The 17,882-nt window shown below is 42.4% G+C and overlaps 1 protein-coding gene across 4 annotated transcripts in view; it reads left to right on the plus strand.

Moving 5' to 3' along the window:
• Positions 1–1,149: 1,149 nt before the first annotated feature.
• The window catches only part of MARK1 (microtubule affinity regulating kinase 1), a 56,731-nt gene continuing 39,998 nt past the window's right edge, over positions 1,150–17,882 (plus strand). For 2 of the 4 annotated variants that reach the window (XM_021552517.3, XM_021552535.3), the window contains exon 1: positions 1,152–1,312. In XM_021552517.3, the coding sequence (XP_021408192.3) occupies positions 1,262–1,312 (51 nt within the window). In that variant the 5' untranslated portion in view covers positions 1,152–1,261. Of the gene's footprint in view, positions 1,313–17,882 lie in introns of all 4 variants that reach the window. The other 2 variants (XM_021552526.3, XM_021552507.3) reach the window with 2 other exon arrangements.

Raw genomic sequence — 17,882 nt, forward strand, 5'->3', positions numbered from 1 at the left:
TAAAGGAGGCTGGAGAGCTGGCTGAGGTGCACAAATAAACCGTTTGATTTACACAGTTGCTCTGATGCTGACATAGGGTTTAAAAACCTCCAGAAGCCATGAATTGCAGACTTGAAGCTGTGCAAAGAGGCAGAAGGGATGCCCCACTGCCCTTCCTCGGGCTCCTGGTTACCAGAGACAACGGAGAGCCAAGGAGGGAGAGCTGCTGGCAACCCACTAGCCGACATCAGCGGCCCCAGCAGCCCAAGGGCTCTGTCCCACAGCCACACGCAGAGGGTTTGGGGCTCCCCAGGCCACGGGCGTTCTCGAGGCCTCTGCACCCCGCCAGGCTGGGGGACACACCCGGGGCCTCGGCGGGCCCTGGCCCCGGGGCAGTGCTCAGCCCTCCCCTCGGCGGGCAGCACCCGTCCCACGGCGGCACAGCCATTCATTACCGAGCTGGAAGGGACCCACAGGGACCATCGAGTCCAAGGCTCTGCGCACGACAGTCCTAACAATCAAAGCATGTGTCTGAAAGCGCTGTCCTAAAGCTTTCCAGCTCTCTCAGGCTGGTGCTGTGCCCGCTTCCCTGCGGAGCCCGTTCCAGTGCCCGGCCACCTCTGGGTGACGAGCCCTTTCCTGAGCTCCAACCTAAACCTCCCCTGAATGAGCTCCAGGCCGTTCTCTCGGCTCCTGTCACAGAGAGGGATCACTCCCGCCTCTGGCTGACTATGAGACCCCACATGGTTCACTTCAGCCCCGGGCCCAGGGCGCGCTCCCGCCCGGCCCCACCCGGGCTGGGCCGTGACGGAGCCGCGGCGCCGGCGCCACAGCAGCGCCCGCCCGCCCGCGCTTGGCGCGCCCGCCCGCACCGCGCGGCGCTTCCTGCGGCGGGGCCGGCGGGGCGGGGGCGGGCAGGGGAGGAGGCGGAGGCGGAGGAGGGGAGAAGCGAGGCGGAGTTGGTGCCGCCGCCGGATGCTGCGAGGAGGCGCCGCGGCCCCCCTGCGCTGCCGGTCGCTCACCTGAGCGGGCAGGAAGGCGGGGAAGGAGGAGGAGCCGGCGGCCGAGCTGCGCGGACCCCGGCGGCGGCGGCGGCGCGGCGGGCGGAGGGGCAGCCAGGCGGTCGGGCGAGGCGATGGCGCCGGGCGCGTAGCGGGCAGGAGGCCCCGCGTCCCGCCGTGTGCGCCCGGCTGCCGGCGGGGGCGGCCGGCGGGCTCCGCCGCGGCCTAGGAGCGGCCTCCGCTCTCGGAGCGCCGGGCGCGGCGCCGCCGCGGCCCGCACCATGTCCACCCGCACGCCGCTGCCCACCGTCAACGAGCGGGACACGGAGAACGTGAGTGCCGCGCCGGGACCCCCCTCCTCCGTGCTTCCCTCCGCCTCTCCCCGGTACCCCGTGGCGGCCCGGCCCGTCGTGCCGCCCAGGCCAAGTGCCCCAGGGGCGGGCGGGCCGCGGCCGTGCGGAGCGCCGGGCCGGCCCCGCCGCCTGCCCGCGCCCCTGGCTCCTCCATGCGGCGCTGCCGGGGCGGGCCCGGCCCGCCGCGCTCCGCGGCGCCCCAGCCCGCCCGCGGCCCCGGGCCTCCCGCGGGGAACCCTCCCGCAGCCCTTCCCAGCGCGGCCGGGCCGGGCTGCCCTTATATGTCCTCAGCTGGCCGCGGGCCCCCGGCAGCGAGAGGCCTGTAGCCCCTGCGGGCGGCAGCCGGCGTGCCCCGCCTTAGGGCGGCCCCCACACTCGGCACCTCCGCGCCTGCCTTGGGATATCCACTTGCGGGCTGTCTGACAGCCTGGCGCTTCGCCTTGCCTCACCTTTTGGGGCTCAGCGGTACTTGCTCTTTGTTCGGTTTGCATCTCCAAGACGGTCCCTGGTGTTGTGTCCCTTCCTCTGCTTTGCTTTGTGTTGCCTCTGAGAGAGCTGTGGTCGTGTCCTTGCTTCTTCGCCGAGTTCATTGTATCTTCCTTTGTGCTCTGTTTAAACATCTTTGCGTTCTGCTCTGCTCCGCCCGGACTCGATGTGACCAATTTAATTCTCTGGTGTGGTGGTCTTCCATAGAAAATAATCGGTCTTGGCTATGATGGACAGTGTACCTGAGGAATGCTGGGCCATGTCTGGTCCTGTCCATCAGTGGTGATTATTTACATAGGTGGTAATGTGGGAGTTGTGAAATTTTCCTCTTGGATGAGGGGACCAGTGTTAAAAGCACTATTGTTTGCAATATGTATACTTAATTGCCTTTGGGAGGGTGGCAGAAGGAGGGGGTAAAAGGAGTAATAGGAAATATAACACATGCAGTCATAGCCACCTTCTATTTGTGTGGAAAGTGATTGGTAAGGAGCGAAGGAATATGGCCTAGTGGGCTGAAATGGGTTGAAGAAGATGATTGTTTGTAGTGCATCAATCTATGCTATAGACATTCTGGCTAGTAGCAGGAGCTCCTAAGGTTTGTTACTATACAAGCCCTAGCAGTAGTGCCTCCTGAATAGGTTACTGACTGATAAGAAATGAAAAGTGAGTGTAAGAAGCTGATTTGGAAGACAAAGGTAACAGAGATAATATAACTAGAGAAGTGAAACCCCAGTGTGGTGAATTATTATAATGAGCTTTTAGTATCAGTCACTCAGTGGAAGTTTAATTGATACAGCAATATCAGACTTATTGCTAGTTAATGCAAATAGATGTGTTTGGTCTGTCCTTACTCTTCATGGACTGATGAGTTCTGTGTTTGTAAGAACAAAAGCAAGTCCTTGGGATGAACATTTTGATTTAATTAAATGATAAAGTCCAGGTTTGCATGATACATGTTACTCATGAGTCTCTATTTCAAATGTATATAGGAATGTAGATGAGAGATAGATGACAGAAAAGGATAAGAAATATTTATGTTTATATCTGGTAATACAGTCCATAAGACTTGCAAAATATACACAAGGCAAATGGAAATATTTTCAAATATCATAATCTTTTATGGAATGAAAACTTCAGAGTGTTGGTCGTTAATGTAGAAGATATTACACTATTTGTGAGTGCTCAGTTTTGACACCTAAGGAATACTAAATATTAGTTTTTTATTACTGTAGTTTCAGAGAGTGCACTGGGCATCTGAAACACTTAGGTTTTTACAGGGTATCAGAATACTTAAAATTGCACATTTGCTTCTGAAAACCTTGGTGCAAGTCTGAAACCTTATACTAATGAATATCATCTCCTAGCCAGATAAGCACTAAAGATCTGTGCAGTTGTAAGCTCCCCAGTCTGCACAGAGTTACTCCAGTGCTGTCATTATTCCTCAGGATTTTGGCACGGAGACCTCGAGCTCTGCCTGTTGGGCAGCCTCAGGAGCTCTCCTGGCCACCCGTGGTGTCTCTTACATCAGACCTTTGGCTAAAGTGGCAAACGGAGGAGGGAGGAGGAGTAGGTGGTCCATTGCTGACTTCCTGATCAGCAGCATTCCTTGATTTAAAATGGATTCTGTGAGGGTGAGGTGAGACTCTTAAATTACTTTTAATGTGCTTCCTTCTGCTAATAAATTCTAATGGACTGGGGAACTGTTTATGCTGGTGGCTCATGATAGACAAAATCAAGCTAGTAAGCTCTGGGTAACCAAGGTGGTAAGAAGCTATAACTAAAGGGAGAAGTAATTGGGAAGAGTGAGGAATTAAAGAGCTGGTAAAAAAGTCCATCTTTGCAGTGCATATGTCCAGTTCTCCAGTATGTATATTAGCAAAGCTCTCCTGAGCAGCTCATGGTGATCTTCGGTGAAGGCTCTTTTCTTCCACCTGGTGCACGTGGCCATCTCGCAGCGTTGCTCCAGTGTGTGACTCCCAAGGAACTGACTGGAGCTCTGTGTCCGGAGAGAGCTGATTGATGCTTCTGAGTACAGCCCTACATGTGTGTCCAGCTGTGCTCTGCACATGGGGTGAGGTTGTAGCATGAAATAATGGGGAGCTACCCTGCCACTAACACCCCCTGTCTCTTGGTAGCTGCTTTCAGTACTTTGAAATAGAAAACAAATAAAATTTTAATGTGTGCTTTTCTCAGTGAGTGTGCAGGCATTTGTGTTATCATTTGAAAAAAGAAATTATAATATTGGGTATAGCAGCTATTATAAGAATATACATTCCTTCAGGAATTACAGGAGTTCCTGATGGGATGGGTGAAAAACTTGCTTGTTTCCATAATGACTTGTGCCTTTTGTCCTACAGTGCCCTTTGAAAATACTTTAGAAGGGATAAGATCAGGCAGCATATTACTTGATAAAGTCTTATCAGAAAGCTGGAGTGAAAAGAACAGGAACTGGCAGCATCGGACAGACAACAGGTGGAGGGAGCCAGGGCCCGGGGAGCATCAGTCTGTGTGTAACTGATAGGTCTGCCCTGTGGAGCTTCACACTCTTTTCCCTTTCTTTGTCTTTTCGCTATTCCTGACATCTCCCAGTGCTATGCTTAGCTTCCCTAGCATATGTCTGTAAATACTTTTCACTGGAAATGTTATTTCTCGCTCATGAAAGCTATGTTTAAGGAAGCAAAGTAAATTATGATGATGATCAAATACTTATTCTTACTAGCAGTTTATTTGGAATCTTGGGGAAATTAATGGGTGGAGGCAGTACTGTATTTTCATGTGTATTACTGGATTTATTTTTTCAAGTGAGGGGTAAGAGCAGTATTCAAAATAATAATTTTCCCTGTTTTGATTTTGTACATGTAACTATTTACAGCCTCCTCTTGATATATATTTTTGTACACTGTGACAGGTAGTGTATCACTGCACTTAAACAATTGCAGTCGGGGTTAGTTTGGGTGAGCTGAGCTTCCCATTTCTGCTGTTGGTGGAAAAAGAGGACAGGAATCAAAAGTTTTGAGCTAGAATGTCTCTTCTGTTTTCATTGAGTCGGTATTAATTGAGGAAAGAGGGGCTTTTATGTTTTCCCCTTCATAACGTGTTGCCTTGTATTGTGTAATTAAATTGAGGAATGGTTTTCCTGAATTAAGGCAGAAGAGAAGAAATACATAGGTCATATATTCTCTTAGATGTTTTTAGGGAGCTCTGTGGAAGAAAAGACTCAGAGATTCAACAGTTGGCTCTATTCTACTTGCTGTATAGTACTTTAAGTTAGTAAGAATGAGAATGCTGAAAGTAGCTTGCTTTTTCTGACATAAAGACCTCTTAGTCTGGCATAAGAATACTTTTTTTTCTTCTATAGTAAGTGTAATTTAGTCTTTTGAAGGTATTGCTATTATTTGTGAAGGTATTGCTGTTTACTTGTGCTGTGGTTTTACCTATCTAGCTAAATTTTAAAGTATTATTTTGTTTTGTACTTTTCAAATACCTCAAAGTTGTTTATTTCTGCTGGAGCAATCTGGCATGTTTACAGTGGAAGAAGAAGTGAACAAGGCAGGAGTGTTGGATGATAATTCTGGCCAGAGTTGAGGAGGAATGTGGGAATTGTGGTTTGTCTTTACCTAGCCAGTGCTATGTGAGAATGATTGAGATGGCGTGGCAAGGGAAGTTTTAAGAAGGATAAAGCAGTGACCTATGACCATGTGATGTGCTTCACTATCATACAAATAATTATAACTTTGACACATTTACACCCATTCCTTGGTTAGCTATGGGACGGTGACATCTCAGATGCCAGCTCAAGTGGGTGTGGTTAAGGATGCCTTTCTACGAGACAGCTGCATTTTAAAGAGGAAAGTTGAACAGGGCAAGAGATAAGAGGATAGAATGAAATGGTCAAGTTGGGATGATAATGATTATACCATGTTTAATTTCTTTTTTTTTTTTCCTTCTGGATTTTCTTTTGCACAATAAGAACACATGGTTTTGATTTGGACAGGGGGGCGTGGGAGAAAGTATCTGACAAGAATTTATCCCTTCAGGGCCTTAAGCAGAAGAATGGCCTAATTTCCAAGCCTTATGGGTTCAAGAGTACAGCTGTATCTTTCTTATTCACAGGAGATGGACTTGAGCAAAGTGAAGAACGCTTGAGTTTTTTCCTTGCAAGTTTATTTTCCTTGATCATAAATAGACCATTAGATTCTATGTTTGTTGAAATGGTAAGAAGAGGGTATGTGCTCCTAATCTTGTTTTGAAGGTTTGTGTTTTCTCTATGCAGACTTTTTATTGTTATTTCGCTTCACATCTGGAGTGAGCTTCTATGTTGTGGAGGGAAAACACATGCTGAGCTGGAGCACTATGCATGGCAAGAGCAAGGGTCATTTTGAAGTTAACCTTCTGTATGGATCAGAGAGAATCATGGGACAGGCGATACACATGCTTAATTTCATTTTCTTTATGCAAAGAGGAATATTTTGGTACAAAAGACTGAAAATGTTCATGGTTCAGTGTTCTTTATAGGCATCACAAATGAGTGTACAATGTTAAGGCTCAGAAAGAGTTAATGCAGTTTGCTTGTAGAACTAGTTTCATTTCATACTTCATGGGGTTTTGAGGTTCACAGTAAACATAAAGTTGGATTGTTTGTGGTTGATGTTCTGAAAACTGTACTTACATGGTCAGTGGACTTAAACACTGAACTAGAACAATGAGAGTATGTTCTGAGAAAACTGACCAGTTGGGTCTTTTCTGTTGTATATTAATGATCCTATGGACTTACTGTTTATATTAAGGATATATTAAGGAAGATTAATTTTTTTTTTAATCTCTGCATTTTAAATGTTTCAATCCTCAGTAAAGACAGATTTTTTTTCCCTGTGACACCTGATTGCATTTGCAAGCTAATGTTTCTACTATAAATGTGTTAAGTTTTTACCATCACAATTGCTGTTGTTCAGCAGAGCAATCTTCTCCAACTTTTAATTGTTATCGGTAGTTTAAACGTAGAAAAAGTAATCACTTAATTTTTAAGTGCAGATACTGTGATTTCTCTAAAATTGTATTCTCAGTGATTTGTAGTTGTACTTGTGGAGTTCTCCTTATTCTCAGAATTTAGATAGACTATACTATCTTACTGATGCTTGAGAGAACTTTAAACAGTGTTCCAGTAGAGCAGATTAAGAAACTATCGTGTAAGAAGGAGATTATTTTACAATTAATGTGGAGCTAGAAAACTATAGTGCAACTGAAGCCCTAAAACAGGTTTCTTACAGATTGGCCTACTCACAGCTTGAGAGTTTGGGCAAACTTTTCATATGTTGCAATATCAGAGAAAAAAGCATTTTATCACTTCTTTTCAGATTTTGTCTTTTAGTAACTTCAGCCTGTCCTTTATTTTAAAATACAAGTTTACAGTTTGTGCTGCCCTCCAGGTTAAACATACTACTTGTAAGCTGCTGCAGACAGTGACAAGTTTCAAATTTAGCTTATTTATGTTGTGGTCATGACACCATCTATTTTTTTGTTGTTGTTGGAAACACAATGCTTGCTTTTTGTGGTTGGATTTTTTTGTTGTGTTTTTTTAATCTTTCTGGAATTTCAGAATAGGCAAAAAAATTTTGTTAGGATTTCACAATTTTTTTCTGGGTCTTGATTCTTGAATGTTTGCTCTAGATAGTGGTAAATTAGGAAGAAATGTTTTGCACAGTTGACTGTTTGTGAAAACAGCCATGAAAACAGGAAAGTTTCATCAAAACATTCACATTGTTCAGTGTAATGAATATAATGCAAATCAATCTGAGTTTTAATAAAAAGGTCTTTCTCCACATCAGCTACCAAGCCTGGTTAATTGTTAGCATTTCTCTACTTCTTTCACATTGTCAATTAGCTTTTCTTTGGTGTGTTCTCTGTGCTCAGTGCTAAACTGAGCTTTAAATTGGGCCAGTTGTGTTTCACATAAGAATGAATCATCTTTGTTTTTTGTGAACAACTTGGTAAAATAGCAAAATCAAAGGCTTATTGAGATCTCAAGGTCAGTTTGAGACTTCTTAGCTGTATGTGATGATTCAGGTTAGATTGTTTTCGTGAGCATCCTAGTAAATCTAAGGTTAAAAATTCCCAGATGATAAGATGGCTGTTGTTTATAAAGTACATTTCCCTGTGACTTTCAACTTTTATTTCCGAAGTAGTGACCAGTCATGCTGTAACTATTGCAGAAAAATAGTTGAAGGCAAGAACATTTGAAACCACACACTGTGCTTGTCATAATCCTGCTTTTTTTTGACCTGAGATGGCAGTCGAAAAAAAGTTTGGTTGGTTGGTTTTGGTGGTGGAGTTTGGTTTGTTGGGGGTTTTGGGGTTTTTTTGGGGTTTTTATTTGTTTTGTTTTGTTTTTTAATATGAGCATTTTTTTCAGGGATGGCTTTTTGTATGCTTTCAAAGAAAACAGCAACTTTTGCTGAGAGACACATATTCACAGTTGTAGTAGGGTGCTTGCACAGTTAAATTCATCTGGGCTGCAGTTAACCTTAAAAGCAATGAACCATGATTGTTCATGGAGCACTTCCACAATTTAGTGTCTAATGATTGATCAGTAGTTGTATTTATGTGAAACCCAAAAGCACAGGTTTGTTTAGCATCTCTGTAGAGTGAAAGATCATTTTGTTCTTCTGCAATTCTCCCTCTTTTCAGGACAGCTGATGAACAGTCACTTCACATTGCTTAAATCCTTGTGGAAAGCAGGTTGTCTTGCTGGAGTGAATGTGTTTGTGGGTTTTCAAGCTCTCCTCTTTTGCTGTTGCATATGGTTTCAGGAAAAAGTAATTTTGCTTTTTTTATCTTGCTGTTCCTATGCTTGTGGGATGCCTTAGGTATAGGCTGTGATATCAAACTGAGAAGTGGTCTCTACTCCCCTTGTGTGGTTGGCATGAATGTACCTTACAATTAAGATGACTGTTGTAGAGAACCCTTCATGGCTGTTCAAAATTTAAGTGCTCAGTACAAATAGCTTCTGTCCCTTTGTGTGCAAACTGTTTCAGTTAGCAGTGTTTTATAAAAGTGTATGATTGTTACAGAGACCTAAATATAAAATACAGCAAGACAATGTGTGGTGAAGAAAACAGTTCTCTTTCTTCACACTTGGCTTCTTCAAAAGCCTGACAGTATCTCAGAAAGAGGACTCTTTACGTAAGCTTTAGCCAAAGTAATTGTTTATATGTCCAAGATGTATACCCATCCTAAAAGAGCATTGAATGGCCACACTGATATGTGTATCACAGCCACAATGATTTCTGAGGTAAGGGTTGTTAGACATAATGGAGTTTTACTGAGGTCACAATGAATCAGGTTTGTGACTTTGGAGCAGCCTCTGCCTTGTTCACTGTGACCCTACTGATGTGCTGGGAAGAAGCAGAGTAATTATCCTGGTTTTTATTTAAACATCTGTAGAATTCACAAAAGTAGCAGAATGTTAATCAAAGTAGAGAATGATGTCCAAAGTTAATGTGTATTTCAAGTGATCAAACATAAGGAGTTCTGTCCAGCGGAGCTGCAGAACTGTATTTTAAATACATGGTTGTGATATGTTGAATAAGACCAGATCTTCACCTCTGATGAAAGCACTTGTGTAGAACATCAGTGTTCATGTAGCTGAACATACAGAGTTACTGGATAGCCCATGGCAGTCTTTTGCAAAAGCAGATAATGATATTACTGGTGACAAAGTCTAATTGCTTTTGTATTATAAAGCAAAGTAGTGCCTGATAACTTTTAAAATCTCAAGCAGACACAGAATTAGGCCAGGTTGTTAGAGAGAAGTGATATCTTTCATTAGACAGATGTGGTTGAAGAAAAGATAAGATTTGGATAGTAGCAGGGCTTGCTGGAAAGGCTCTTGCCTAAGGTGAGACTTGTGGTAAAACCTGTAGTGCCTCTGCTGTGCTTCTGTAGGAGGGCCCACACCTCCCTCACGGTGCAGTAAAACACACACCTCCTTGTAAGCAGAGGCTCAGCCTTAGTCACTGGGGTAGAGTATATTTTAAGCTCTCCTGGAAGGTTTCCTCCTGGATTCCTCCCTTCCCCACTGTTGGTTCTTATCTTTCTCATCTTAGCCCAATGCTCGAGAAGAAAGTAATAGAAAAATAAAGTAAAACACCTTTTACTTGTCTTCAAGCAGTACTTTTTTTTTTTTTTCAGAAGGGAAAAGGGCATTTATTTCTAATCTTAAGGTTGTCACATAGATAATTTCTCTTATTTAGTCCCTCAAAAATGTGACCAATTTAATTTTAAACCTGGTGCTAGTCCATAACCTGCCATCACATCAGCTTTATCCTTACATATCCAATATGTATGTTCCCAAGATTCCGATTGACTCTATTGATTGATTTGCTGGCCAGTAAACCCCTGCAATTTGCTATAATCTCACATTCTGGCTCCCCCACCCTCCTTGTTTTCTCCCCCATTTTGCTTACTAACGTGCTTTTGTGCTGGAGCTTGGCATGCTCATTGCCAGCTTCCTTATGCTTCTCACTCTTTCTGGGACCTTTTCCAGTTTTGCTCATTTAATGACATAAGCAAACCCAATACAAAGCTTTATAAAAGCCATGTAGTTGTAGTGCCTGTTTATCCTTCAAGTAATACCCTTCTGTATGAATCCCAAGGAGTATTTTAATGTGGGAATAATCTGAATTGTAAAGCTAAAGAGAGTGAAAAAAATTCTTTGCTGTTGGTGATCTGGGAAGACCTGTTTGTATGCTGGGGGCTCTTTCAAATATTAGCAAAAATTATTACTACTAGAAATATTCATCAGTTAGACCATATTTTCCTCATTCTACCTTTCCTTCCCTCCACTCTGGTAAAGTTACTGGGCTGGGCTTTTTTCTCACATAACAGCAGAGAGTAACCAAAGCTTCATAGTGGTTGCTTAGACAGTACATACAATTTTATCATGTTCTCTTAGAGATTTTCTCCATACACTCAGATACGTGAGGAATTTTTAATGGGTGAGAGTTGCAGAGCTGGAGAAGGGAAGGGTAGGGTGTACTGCAGGCTGTGTAGCAGCAGTGTAAATTACTTGTGCTTAAACAGTAAATATCTGAAATTCCTTTTGAGAGTGCATGCTTGGCGTCAGTCATATGTAAGTATCTTTCTACTTCTTAGATGTTTGTCTTCACTTAAAATAAGTAGAAGCATAGCTCAGAAATTCAGAGAGTCTTATGTGTTAAGAGGAGTCTTGTTTTTGCCATGGAAATTACCTTAGTCTGTGAAATGCTACATTGAGCTCTTAGAGAGGATATGGTTGTTTTCCACAAATGGATTACTTGTGTAATGTATTTACTCATATCTCGTTCCAGATAATATTATTGATTTGAGGTAATATAATTCTTTAAAGCATTCGGGGTTTTATTTAGTAATTTTTTTCCAGCAGTAATCTGATTTTCTTCCCCTTGCCATTATAGTAAGGACAGTCTACTGGTGGTTAAAAAAAATCAAAGAATATGTCTTTACTTGTTGGAGTGCTAAAAAAGTATTTTTTTTCCTCAAGATCAGACTTTTTCTTTAAGAGCAGACTTCCAAAGGAATAGCATTTTTAATCCTTCAATACAATGAAATTGATACAGAAAATATTAATAATACTGTTCTGAGTAGTCTTTAGCAGACATACCTAGTATAATAGTTTTTCAAACTTGTTTTTTCTTTATTTGATATTAAATGAAATAGACTGGCTGCTTTTTAGACTTCTTTCTTCTAGTGATACACATAAGATGCACATGAACAAAGAAAATTTATGAAAGCTGTTCACAGTGTAACTCTTGCTCCATCTACTGCAGAGTCCAGTGAAATCTTATCCTCAAACCTGCTATGAGCAATGAGGGTTGAGCTAATGTAGATGCTGGAATTAGTCAGTGGAAGACATAATTATTATCAGAGAATGTATGCCTCCAGCAGTGTTTGTAGTCAGGCTAAGGGAAATCTAATCCCACAGCCAGCCTGTGGAAAGTAGACTGATAAAATTGCATTTAAAGATCCTTTTTAAGAAAGGTTTTTTTGGTCATCCAGTGACTGCAGAAGAATAACGCTCATATAAAAGTCAAGTTTGATATTTCCTAAATACTACATGATAACATATTATTACTGCTGCTTTTGTTACTATTGTTATTTTTAGGTGTTTCGTGTGACCCTTTATAAAACTTTGTATTTTGGTATTGTGTACAAGCTTTTTCCCTGTTGCTCATTAATTTCCTAGTGGTGTGTAACATTACATTTCAATACAATTTCTTTCAAGTGAGAGGTGTCAAGCCCTCTTGAGTGGTGTAGAAGAGATGAAGTGGACTCCTCTATCCATCTGTTTGTTTTCATTACCTTCAGGAAATAATTTCTAACTTGAAGCTGAATTAAATACAGCACTTGAGTATTAGATTGGAGTTATGATCAAGGGTAGTGTTAATGCTGCATGAGACATTTTCCTAATATTGTTTTGATTTAATTGAAGATTAGATTCAGCGAGTGACAGATAGAGAAAGCAGACTGAGGGGCTGTCAAGTTTATTGCCTGGAGTTTTTTATATATATATACACACATATAGGAGTTAAGTATACCTCCAGATGGCTTCCTGGCTTCCTACCCTTTCTCCAAAACTACTCCTGATTCCAGGTCACCTGTTGGGTCGTAGGACAGCAGTAGAAAATTAATAGATTCTTTAACTGTTTGTTGAAAAGGGAAAAATATTTAACATGATAGTTGTCATCCCCAGAGCTTGGGAGCATTCTAGTTAGTTTGGTAAGTTAAGGGAAAAAATAGGGTTCCCAATGAGCCTGTGATAATTCAGGGATTGCAATGCTGTGTAAAGGGGATATGTGATCATCTCTTCTATCATGCTGTGGCTGTTCTCATCTTTTAAGAGGCAAGAGGCATTTTAGCACTGTGGGTGGGAGAAGGACCTTTGGCATATTGGTGGTGGAAGAGAGAACTGGCGGTTCATCCTAAGACCTGAAAAAATTCAGTTGTGTCCATTTGAAATCTGCTTAGGGATGACTTTTCTTTAAGGTTTGGTGACAAATTTCCAGTTTCCAGTAGGGAGGTTGGTATAATCCCTATCACCTGTAACATTGCCCTGACTTTCCCTTCCTTGAGACTGAATCAAATTAATTTCTGTTTTAATATGAGACAGCATCTGATTGGATAAGGCACCTCAGCTGGGGATTACCATGGAATGCTACTCTAGTATTATCCAAACTGTTCTGATGTCCAGCTTGGGACAGAATTGAGAGTTGCCCCTGCTGATGGTGGGCTGCAGGCTGCTGTTGCTGCTACTGGTTATTTGATGTGTCACCATCAAGATAAAGGGAGTCTGAAATGCCCAGTTTTTACAGCCTGCAGGCTGGGATCCTGTGTAAAGTCCATAGCTGGGGATCTGGGCTTCCTCACCCACAGGTTGTCAAGGACTCTGGAGAGGGTCATGCATCTTATATTAGTGTTGGATTGGCTGCTTATTTTAATGACTGTATTAATTTTGAGTACATACTAGGTTTGTTCAAACTTCTAGTCAAAGATTATCTGACTTGTCTTATTAAGATTTACCTATATATATGTGTACATTATTTCTTCCACATTTTCCTAACTTGTTATTTTAATGGTCTGGGTAAATGCAATATCTGCTGGTTTTAATATTTTCTTTGCATCCTGTGACTTTTTTTTTCCTTTTACTTCCTTAGTAAAATTATGTTACATGGTTTATTACATTTGTTTTGTTCCTTCTTGTGCTTGGTTTTTACATCTCAATTACACTCATGTGTGATTTCTGTTCATGGTTTGAATTCAGCCCATCTACATGCTGTATGTGTGTGGTTATCAGTATTTATTATCTACTGTATCACTGGTGTCTTCCAGTGTAAAACAGCTAAATAAATGTATTCTTTTTTTCTAGGTATATTACATACTTTGCAAAATCTTTGAGGAATATTGTTGCTGTTTGCTTTTTTCCATATATCAGTTTAGCTTCCTAGTTGCATGTATTTCTGGAGTGCTACATTGCAGTAGTTTGTGATCATGAATAATTGAAGACCAAAGGTTAAAACAGGGCTGTTGCACAAGTTTAGGAGCAAGGGGCTCTGTAGATGTTGTAGTGAGAGCTCTGTGAGAAACGCACTCTGTGATCATAAGTTGCAAGGGCCAGATGCTGTTTGGACAGCTTAAAGTTAAGCATAAATCTGTGCAAGGCTGGGAATATATTTGCTAAGTTGAAATGTGGTATAGCATTATCCAGATAAAGGTAAATAATTACTACCGCTCAACTGAGGACATTTTATTTGATCTGTTAATTAACACTTAAGTGAAAAACAAGGTAGAGAGCACTCAGCAGAAGACTCTTTTCATTTTGCTGTTTGAGTTCACCATGTCCCAACCCGTTGATTTGGATACGTTGTCATAATCTTGCTCTGCTGTAAAGCATAGTTGGTCTTCTGAAAGCGTAAACTAAGTTTAGTGGTGTCCTTATAACTGTATCTACATCTCCCACCATCAGGTCATACTCTGCTAGGCTGTTCTCATGAGACAAAACTCTTCTGCTGCTTGAGTGCAGGCTTGTTGTCCGTGCCAGCTAAGAGGCTTCCTCCTCTTAGGAAGGTGTTCTGGTTTTCTTGTGTGAAGGTATGTGTTGCTTCTCAGAGTCAACTTTGTGTTTGTGGAAAAAAAAAAAGTCTGCAGAATGCTGAGTCTGATGAGATTCTGGCTTAAATATGAAAACTGTATGTTCTTGAGAGATGAGGTCCATTAAACCCTCTGCAGCTCTGTGTTCTGAGGCAAGACTTGTTACTGACACCAGAAGTCCTTGCTGCTGAGTGATGGACCAGCACATATTATCAAGCCTTGCACATGGAGAAATTAAACTGGTATTCTCTAGTGCAAGAGGACATGAAAGTGCTCTTCTGGTCAGGAAGGATTCCCTGCTCCTTCCTTGAAGGCTCTGTGGAAGGGCTTGAGTTATCTCTTTTTAATCTGTGTAGATCCATGCTTTCTAGTCCCCTCTTCTGTCTAGGCAACAAGTTAATTTTGAGAATTACTTCTAGTTATATTGTATGTTCTGTCTGGTATGAAGGGAATTGTTAAGATGGGTCTCTGTACTCTTTAGATGAGACTTCCAAGATCCCTAAAAGGAGAACGTTAAGAGAATATGGGAAAATCATGCTGGACATTGGGTAATGGCATTTGAAACGGAGCTTGATATGATCCTCAAACATTCTAGAGTCCCTCATTGCCCAAGACAGTTTCTTTTCTAGGACATGTGCATCAATTAGTATGTACTGCTATCAGGTTAGATAATTTAATTGGTCATCTCTTCATATTTTAGAATCAGGCTTTACTTCAGAAAGTTAATAAGACCTTGAGATAAAACAGTCTTCAAAATGAGATGGTGATCTGTCTTGATGAATTTGTCATTGGATCTGGATCTGTCACTGGATGAATCCAGTAATTGGTATGTAAAGAATTCAGAAATACTGTCCAGCTTGCTGGAGGAGGAACTTTCTCTTTTGTGTAGCAAAGTGTTGAGGTGCTGCTTTGCCCACGCATGTCAGCCCTAAAGGGGAGCTTCTTGAGCTTACATTGTGTGCTCTTCTGAGGGTAAACAACACGAATAAGCAGGCCTGTTTACTTGTTTGTGGGATCTTTTTTGTTGGTTTGGGCATTTTTGTGTTTTAGGGGATTTTTGTTGTTGTGTTGGTTTTGATTCTTGTCTGAGTCCTTGTGTGTTTTTACCTTGTTGTGGAATGGGGGTAAGTATCTCTCCTAGCTCAAGTTTCACTGCTGGTGTCAATTTGCCTTTGGATTATCAAGAAAAGTAGTGTGATCAATTTTCTTTTCCATGTTCCTGTCCTGATAGTGTAGTTCCACGAGAGTTTAACATGGAGCTGATGTGATCCTGTCTTCAAAGTGCTGGGTGCTGTCTTTTGTCCTTCTGCCTGTGCTGCTGCTAGGAAGGTCTCGGGGGCTGCCTGTGCTCAGGGAGCTGGAGGTGACCCTGGCAGCAGCTTTGTGAGGGTTTCTCTGGCTCGGCTGCCTGTGCTCTCCATGTGTCCTGCTGCCCCAGCAGCAGTGAGTGTAGGTGTGTGTGGGCATGGCAGCAGTATTGGGTCACCTCCAGTAGCCATTGTGCCATGTGGGGACTCATCCAGAGTTGTTGTAGGTATGTAGTGGATGAGGAAAAAAATGTCCACTTCATAAATTTTGAGAGGAAGAATGAGTTGCAATTCAGAGCCTGGTCCCAATTAGCTGCTGTATCCTTTCATTCTGTAGGAAAACCTCAGCTGACCCAGAAGAGTGCTTGTTTGATCCCGAGTGTCAGACATGCTTCACGCTCTAATCTGGTCGCTCTTTTGTGAGTAAACCTTGCCTCCTGCTGCTGTTTTCCTTTTCTGGAGGCAAGCCTCAGGTTCCAGGATTGCAGTCTCTAGACTGCAGAAACAGCCCTTTTGGTTTTGAAGTTGGATATTAAAGCATTTTCTGCTTCTTGAGCCCTGCAAATGCTTGAGGAGCTCCATGTGCTTGACATGATCCTGAACTGTAGGTTGTTCCATGTCTCCCTTCTTCTGCCTTTCATCAGGCCTATTGAAAAATTACCTGGCTGCATCATTTAAAAGTGCAATAAAAACTCCTGCCGGTTTCCTTTGCCAGAAGTTTCGCTTTCTGGGTGTGTTCCTGTTCTTGTTTAGTTGATTCCATTAACAACCAACAGTTGCATTTAGTTTTCTTTTTGTTTCACAGGGAATTTTTGAGCAAACTGTGGGTGCTGTGGCATTCAGAATCAGTAGTGCCCTTCAGCTGCCTGTGCCTCCAAGTGCTGGCAGGATATCCTGGGAGAGATGGGAACACTCACTGGGAGCTCTGTGCTGGCAAGTTTGAAGAGCTCATGAAATAAGTCAAAAAAGACAGTTTAACCACACTGTCACCTTCTGAGGAAAGAGCAATGGCTAGCAAGAAATGTTGAAAGAACTCTTGCCTGTGAAGCGCTGTGTTTAGATGTGTCCAGGAGGCTGCAGGAATAGTTTTGTTCCTTCCTTCCCATATGTGTTTTCCTTCAAAAAAATAGTTTGGTGTTAGGTTTCATGGGTGAGGGACATTTAACATTTCATTTTGACAAGATAGGAAATGCTTTACTCTTTTGCTTGATAAGGTTGATGGTAGTTTCTAGTACTGTACCAAATGACAAAAATGAGTAAACAAGGATTTTACAAAAACTTCAGCTTTTTTTCCCTTCTTATGTTGGTTCTACCTGTGGTTTACTGTAGCAGCTTTTAGCTGGCTTGTCTCAGTTTTCATGCGGCTACAGGGAGGGCTCAGTTTTGTGCTAGCAATTAATGGAGATGATATGGGCTGGATGGCCTGAATTAGCCCTGGAAAATCTTGTTTGTGTGTTTGGGATGAGTCAGGAAGGAAAGTGCCAGGCTGAAATAACTGTGCCAATTCTGAGTGAAGTGGAACAAAGGCAGGAAGGTCCTGTTCTGCTGCACCTGCACGCCTGGCCAGGCTGAGGGCTTCAGGCCCAGGGAGAGGAGGAAACATGTTAGCTGAGCTCGGGTTACAAGACCTGATTTCATGCTATAGAAGTAAGTATTTGTTTTTCTAAAATGCTTTGGCTCTCATTTTGGGAATGGACCAGCACATTTCTAAGGTTTTTTAATCCATCAAATAAAAAGGATTTGTAATTCCATGTGATAATGAGCTCCACCCTTCCATATGATGTTATTGCAGTGTTTAAAAAAAAGGGGAATGAGCATACTGTATCATGCACAGGATTAATACAGGTTGGTGTAACCATATGGAAATGAGAATTATTCTAAAGATCCTTTAGTATGAACTACTGAAACTCCTTTTAGCTGTCTCTAGTTCTGCACTGTAGATCATGGGGTGTTTTCTTTACTAGATTGCTTCAAGTACAGAGCTTTAAACATTGCATCCTGTGTAGCTTGAGATGAGAAATACAATTCTGTCTCGATGTTGGCAAACTTATTTCTGTATGTTTCACATAGATTTGCATATGTTGAGCAGTTAAAAGACAAACAACAAAACCCCAAGC

This window comes from Lonchura striata, chromosome 3 (genome assembly GCF_050655825.1).
Source record: "Lonchura striata isolate lonStrDom1 chromosome 3, ASM5065582v1, whole genome shotgun sequence".
NCBI classification, from domain to species: Eukaryota; Metazoa; Chordata; class Aves; order Passeriformes; family Estrildidae; genus Lonchura; species Lonchura striata.